The following is a 7055-nucleotide window of genomic DNA, read 5'->3' as shown; positions in this document are numbered from 1 at the left end:
TACGTATTTTGACTTTTTTCTCGAAAGTGGGGAATCTGGTAAGACCCGTTGTTTTGGGAGGATGCACCCAATAAAAACGCCCCAGAGCTGCGCACGGACGAACTTCCTATTTCGCAAAATGGCCAGGCAAAAAGATCGTCTGACAATATCCCTCGTAAACTCGGGCATATCTTAGTAATAATGGACAACTATGTTAACTGCTAAATCGAGCCTCGGCAAGTGTCAGCCCGCTGTTAAATGGCTTTCACCGGCATATACGGGCTTACATACGAGTCGCCGGCTTATTTAAGATGTAAGCCTCAAGAAAAAGAACGGGGTACTTTACTAAACTTACGCCACCTGTTCTCTAGAATATATCATCATGAAGTATCGTTGAAAATTTTTACCCCTTTGCCTTATATGCATAGGTCATATTAAGTACCTACCTACCTTAGGCACCTAATGTTACTACTGCCGGATAACGTGCCAGCGTGCCGGATCTGCTAGTCGAATATCAGGAACCCGTGACATCTGTTCCCGTCGTACCTATATACCGAAACAGATGCCAAGCCTCAGGGAAGGAGGCCTACTACCTTGGCGATAAGAAGTATGGAGTATGGACCAGGAATCGGCGGCAGAGCCAGTTCGGTGTAACATGATAGGTACCTTGGGTAGTTATGTTATATATGATATTTTCATTTCACATGTGATGGGAAAGACTTATAACTTATAACTAGGGATATATGTACAAGGACATTTATTCTATGGTATGTAAGAAGTGGGTGTAGGAGAATTGCTATATGCACGGTATTAAGCGCCTCAGGTAGGCATAACCGTTTTAATAACTTAGGTAGGTATGACATTCTTAAGCCGGACGAAAGGGTAACGCGTAATTAGTATGGTTGCGTTTATACCCAAGTGACAATCGTCCTTCATCTATAAACATGGTGGAGGGTTCTCAAAGATTTTGCTACAAGTTAGTAGTAGCTGAGAAAGGTCTTCGGCGCCCATGTTTCATCATGGAGCCTCCTCTATCTGAAAGAAGATGCGAAAAGTCGATCAATGATAATCCAATACGACGAAAAGACGGACCGGGATGCGCGCCAAAGGTGCAAGAGATCCGTAAACGCCTTACCCCCGCTATGCAATTGTATACTGAGTCAGGAAATCCTTTGCCGACCCATTCTCGGAGGTCAAGTAGTGAATGTCAAATATTGCGTAGAACGGGCTGATGTCAGTTATCGTCGTCGTCGCTAGCGCCGTCATCCTCGCCGTCTTCATCGAACTCTGCTAATTCCGCGTCATCGCCTGTGTCACTACCTCCGAAATCAAGTTCTTCGTCACTTTCGTCCCAAAATGCAGCATCGTCGTCTACCGGCTTCGGTGGCGGCGGAGGTTCGAGGCTGGTTGGCATCACGAAGTCGCTCGGAATATCGCTCTTGGACTTCTCGACAATTTCCCTGGCTTTCTTGTTGTAGGTGGCGCGATCGTCCCGGTACGTTACGCTGGCGTCTACATTTGCCGGGGAGTTGATTTCGGGATCGTCTAAAAGTAGGAGAACGGACCGGAGCACAGACTCAACACCTTGTAAAGGAGACCATCGCTCGCTAGCCTGCTCCCCAGACATGATGTCTTCGCCGGGAGTGTGTAGAATGGAGATACACAGTTTGCCGTCGGGGTAGATGTTGGGATGATAGATGGGGATTAGGAATCTAAATGTCGGCGGCTGGTAGGGATACTCTTCAGTGAAGGTCATCTCGGCCTATTGAACATTATTATGTTAGCGCTGATCTTAGTCGAGAATGATACTCTAATTTGTTACTTACCTTAAAGTAGCCCCCGTTAAATGCGCTATCGGGATTAACAACAATAAGACCAAGGCGCCAACGTAGGATATTGGCATTCACCAACTACAAGTATACAGAGTCAGCGATATGGTTAGGGGATGGGGAAGGGGAAGGGGGTTACAGCACTTACATCGATGTTCACCCATTTCTCTTTCGAGAGCTCTTGCATCTCGGACATCAGCCGGTGCTTAGCACCGCCAGCGAGTCTTGACGACGACATGGCGAAGTGTAGATTTGAGGTTGTGGTATAGATAAGGAGGGTATCGCGAGTCCGGTGCGACAGGAGGATATAACTCGCGTGCCCCGGAGTAGAAGTCGGAGAAGTCTTATCAATCAAAACGCCAACAGGCTGATGACTTCCAATAAAAGGTAAAAATGCAAGTTAAAAGAGAGACTTGGGAACGTAGAACAACGCTGGATTATGCGATGCCTCGTGCCGGATGAACGAAGTGACTAGTGACTAGAAACACAACGGAAGAGCCGTAAAAATCGTGAGAAGTGCTATTGAATTTGGAACTGTTCTGCCCGATATGGTTAGGTAGTAAAGAGTTGTTGAATGGTATTTGAGAACTGGACTGGGTGGGATTGAATGTGACTGACGGAGACTGGGAGACTGTCGGATTCGGATTGTGCTATCTTAAAGTCTTGTATCGTAACCGCGAATCCTCGGCGCCTGACTCGTCCCTTAAATGGATCCCCACCAATGAGGTAATCACACCTTGACGGGTAGGTCTTGACTACAGTACAAGAATAGACCCGAATAAGCGGGGACAAGGGGAGGAGATGTACGGGCAGGTATGTACTGTACTCCCGAACTCGGTACGTTAGATACCTAGGTACATGTACCTAACATGCATATATGTACGGAATACGGAATATGTAGATCTGTAAATCCAATATGAAGACCAAAACTTTCAGATCTTATTAATTGGCATTGGCAATTATGTAGTAATTTATTATGTCCTACTGTTAGTTGACTGATAAGAATGGGTTAATTTGTAATAAACCGGAACTTTGTCCTAATATCATAATATTAAAAAGAGTGTTGTCATCTGCCTTTATCATATAGCATACCTTATTTTTTGCTTAAAGCTTCTGTTTTGTCTACCTATGTATTGTATCAATTACAATCAATTACAAACATTCCCCATCCCTGTGGCCTTTGTGACCGTTACCAACTGGCTCGACCCAATACCTCTCACGTGCTAGGGAGACCAATACCCGTTTGGGTTTGTAAGATTGAAGAATTTCCTAAGTTAAGCTTATGTTAACTGCCTTGACTGCCTTGACTGGGGTTGGCGTAATGAACTTCCGGATCCGCCCATGCTTCCTATGTCGGGTTTCTATAGATTGATATTGAGAATACCGTTCGGACTCTATCAGGTGGAGTGTCTAGGGTGATTAAGCCCCCGTTGTTTGATATCTCCTTTAAGATCTACTTCCAGGGGCATCTTATTATCGGGAAGCACCCGCGGATGATTGACAAGGGAAAATATAAGCCCACCTGAGGCATTGGTGTGTAAGACACATTAAAATTTGATAGGGCACATAATGAACTCCATACCTTTGTATGTACCCACCCAACAGCCGGTAAATATAAGATGTTTCTAACTTAAGTTCCGTTAATAGCAAATGAGCTAAGAGCCTCATCTAACGGCCGACGGGTTTCTATTTATCTTAGTTATATTATCTAGGCAAGGCAAGGTAAGGTAATGCGTATATGCAGGGCAGTAAACAATTTTATCGTGCAACAATATCAATATAAGTTGATGTATTTATTAGGTACCTATGAATAAGGTACCTTACATGTACGTATTTAAAGACATTGGTCACTGGTGGTGTGTAGTACAAACATGACCCGGTGTTTAGGTAGGAATTATGTAACCTTAGGTACCTAACCTAATGTACATACTGTAGGTGAGTCGGTAGGGGTAAGTTTAGGCTTAGGGCGGTTAGGGGTGTATTTAGATAAAAGCGGAGACTTTTAGCAGAACAGGCGAGTTGCCCCAGTCGCAAGGCACCACCTGCACTTCATTCTCCCCCCGTCCGCCCGTTTTGCTCGTCACCATTGCAACAACTTCACCTTGCGTCCTTTCACCCAAAGACCCGTCAACTTTGTCTTCCGCAATCGACAACTACCACGACGAGGCATCGCGATATCTCCCATCGGCACTCGAGCTGCTTCGATATTGCTAGGAACATCATTTTTAATTCACCGATACGACGTTGTAGAAGGGTTAAGTCGGTGAATGCTGGTAGACTCGGGTATCTTCGACCACAACAGCCGGTCGGCGGTTTCGCGCGACTCGCCACGGTGAGATCGATCGACTTTTATCATTCCACTCCTCAACACCGTCCTATCGTCAATCGTCCATCGTTCATCGGGCGCATCAGAACAAGTTAATCGGTCTACCGTATTCAACGTTTTTTCAGCCTTTCCGACTTCTCGTTACGCTCCTTCTCCACATTCTCACCTTGTCAGCATTCCAACATCGATTTTTGCCGGCATTCTCTAGGGATTTCTCACGACTTCTCCACCTTCGAATAGCGCCGCGCAACGTAACTGTCAATCGTTCTCGCCTACTTTCTCGATGGCGACCATGTTATTCAATCCTCAAACGCCCCAGAGTCCCTCTCAATTTTCCCCGACCACAGGTGACCAGGTATCGAGCATGAACAGCTCTATGACCTCTATCACCACAGCTCTGCCGACGGTAAATTTTTTTAAAGTTTATAATTATCTCGAGCACCTAATACTTAAGAAAAGAATTTCTCATTTCGTTTCTTTCGTTCAAGTTATTATGGAACATTCATTAACTTTCCCACCATCATAGCCGGCACATAGCGTGAACGGATCTGCCCAGCCAACCGACATGTCTCACGATACTGCGGTGGCAGATGCCTATTCGGCCAAGCGAAAATATCCATTCGACGATACCGGAGATCATGAGCACAAGAAAGTCAACCTCGAGAATCGCCGAGTTGGTATTGAGAACCTGCACCTGGATGTTGGTGAAAAGTACCTCCTTTGCAGTACTCGTAAGGCTCCCTTTAGTCTCATACATGCTATGCACTCTACCATCTTTTCTTTCCTGGATTGATGGTAATTATCAAAGGCTACGCTTGAATGGGATTTGATACTTCTTGGTTGACACTATTTTTCGTATTTAGCTTACTCCACCTCGTACCCATGTCTATCGGACGATTTCTTTGAGATGTTCGGATTGACCGGCATCGCTGCTGAGGTCGCCCGTACAAAGCCCAACGGAGAGAAGAATGCGCTTCGCAAGACGTATAAAGGTCAAATAAAGACTCTAGGACTAAGCGGCCATTTTGACGCGGTGAAGAAAGAGCTCGAAGCCCCCGATGGCCTATTGGCATTGGCTGGGCTTGACGAAGATGCATGGTTCAGTAGGGAAGTAAGCGGGAAGGAGATTGAGAAAGGATTGTCGCAAACGCACCAGGCGCATCTATCTCGAGCAGCAACGATGGCCAAAGGTTCCATACCCAAGGCGGCCTGGGATAGCTCTGTCCTCGGTGACTTAGCGCCTAGTATTTTGCCAAAGAAAGCTGGTCTCGAGTCGGCCACGAGACAGACGGCACCCAGCACTCCGGCTGCCTCAGCCCCTGGTATCACTCCGAAGTCGAACAAGCCGTTGACGCCGCAGATTGATCGTGCTCGTCGGATTGGAAAAAAGCGAAGCTACCAAGACAGCAGCTTTGAAGGATACGGTGAAGGCTATGTCGATGACGATACAGGCGGATATTCAACTGGTGATGCAGATGAACGGTCGAAGCTCAAGAGGAGAAAGCAGGTACATGCAGACCGTCCGTCTTCTGCAAGTCTCTTTGCTGACCGATGACAGAACCCTGGGGAAATGTCTTCGTTCAGAAGCGCCAGTAGCCAAAACTACAGCGGCAAGATTGGGACGTGACCTTGAGATACCCAGTTAAAGACGAGATATGACAGTTTTGTGCATCTGCAGCGTTGAACAGGTTCGAGACTTGGGTTGGACCCAAAATTTCACGCAGACCGTTACGGTTATTTGCATTTCCATGATTTTAGCATGGCGTAAGGCGTTCGGACGAGGGGAAATAAAGCAACAGGCAGTAGGCAACATAGGCATATGTGCTCATACGATGAATTCGGATGGCAGGCGGCTTAGTTTGGCTTGTCGTATATACTGTTTGGAGACAAAATTAAACCACCTCGGCTAGAGTTATGGGGTTCAACTGCATTGGTGCAATGATGATCAACGTTGTGAACAGGACGCGTACACTTGGCGAGTTTCTACTCCGGGTGCCTAGTTCTACATGCGGTTAAGATCGAATAGCATATCAGTTGTAACCATCTCTCACCCCTGGGCCCGATTTACTCGTGAGTATTTTCAGGTTTAGGTTGAAGCTAGGTGTGTTTTGTACACAGAAAAGGGCACGATGTTTTTATAACCCATTTGCATTTGAGAGAGCGCAGCGTCGCCAAATTGATGCGGTGCTGATACCTCTTTGAGACGGGGACCTAGTCAGGGGATTGCGGGATTGCTAGTTTAAGCTTGATTACAAGTTTATACGACTTGAGGATTTAGTTATGAAGTCATAGGTTCCTCTTCTGAGGGCGAGCCTGATGGAAAGCAACCATTCATCCTGTCCGTAGGGACCCCGAACCGGCCGTTTGGCTCGGGTGGTGATAGTTAAATAAGATTTGACTTGGCATCAGAATATCCAAGATGCCATATTACCCATCTTAGTTGCTTCTACTTGTTTTCTGTGCTCTTCTCGTACTACACACATACGTAATTACCTAGGCGTTTATAGTCGAGGCCTCCAAATGTATAAACTTATATGAAGTACAATGTACTTAACATTAAGTATGTGCTGCGCGAATAGGCAGAGCGGGTCGATACGGCAGGGGTACACTATATGTATGTACCTAAGGTAGTGCAAGCCCCGCACTGCGGTCTGTTAAGTACAGTTGTATTCGTATTTCGCATTTCGCATTGGAACTCACCTGCAGCTTGGAACTTCAAAATCACTGCGGCTTCACTTATCATCTACTCTACCACTTCACTACTACAATCATAACTACCTACGATTATAACAATTACAACAACTACATCCCACTACCTCTGATGAGGTTTAATCCGCATATATCTATTTCGTCTTGCTTGTACTTTTTTACCCTACAAGTTCCTCGTACTATTCTCGCTCTTCATCATCTAGAACCTGGCA

The 7055-nt window shown here is 46.0% G+C and overlaps 2 protein-coding genes across 2 annotated transcripts; one reads left to right on the top strand and one right to left on the bottom strand.

The window, feature by feature from the left end:
- Positions 1–1027: 1027 nt before the first annotated feature.
- F4817DRAFT_194797 (ubiquitin-conjugating enzyme/RWD-like protein) lies at positions 1028–2203 on the bottom strand. The gene is made up of 3 exons (XM_049298499.1): positions 1957–2203; positions 1806–1889; positions 1028–1741 (listed from the first exon to the last, which is right to left on the bottom strand). Exons 1-3 carry the CDS (start codon positions 2044–2046, stop codon positions 1214–1216), a joined length of 702 nt encoding a protein of 233 aa, XP_049156844.1. The 5' UTR covers positions 2047–2203; the 3' UTR covers positions 1028–1213.
- A 2214-nt stretch (positions 2204–4417) lies between these two features.
- On the top strand, positions 4418–5689 carry F4817DRAFT_360335 (Rox3-domain-containing protein; the record flags this gene model as incomplete). The annotated part of the gene is made up of 3 exons (XM_049306267.1): positions 4418–4540; positions 4661–4865; positions 4998–5689. 3 exons carry the CDS (start codon positions 4418–4420, stop codon positions 5687–5689), a joined length of 1020 nt encoding a protein of 339 aa, XP_049156843.1.
- Between the last annotated feature and the right edge of the window lie 1366 nt (positions 5690–7055).

This window comes from Daldinia loculata, assembly GCF_022478755.1.
Source record: "Daldinia loculata strain CBS 113971 unplaced genomic scaffold F4817scaffold_43, whole genome shotgun sequence".
Taxonomy (NCBI): Eukaryota; Fungi; Ascomycota; class Sordariomycetes; order Xylariales; family Hypoxylaceae; genus Daldinia; species Daldinia loculata.
The sequence above is the reverse complement of the archived record's forward strand: the minus strand, read 5'-3'. Positions and strand labels throughout refer to the sequence as shown.

Coding starts and splice junctions, on each gene's coding strand:
- F4817DRAFT_194797 (XM_049298499.1), bottom strand. CDS start 2,046: ATGTCGTCGTCAAGACTCGCTGGCGGTGCTAAGCACCGGCTGATGTCC. Junction 1,890..1,956: donor AGAAATGGGTGAACATCGAT/GTAAGTGCTGTA, acceptor GTATACTTGTAG/TTGGTGAATGCCAATATCCT. Junction 1,742..1,805: donor TTAACGGGGGCTACTTTAAG/GTAAGTAACAAA, acceptor AATGTTCAATAG/GCCGAGATGACCTTCACTGA.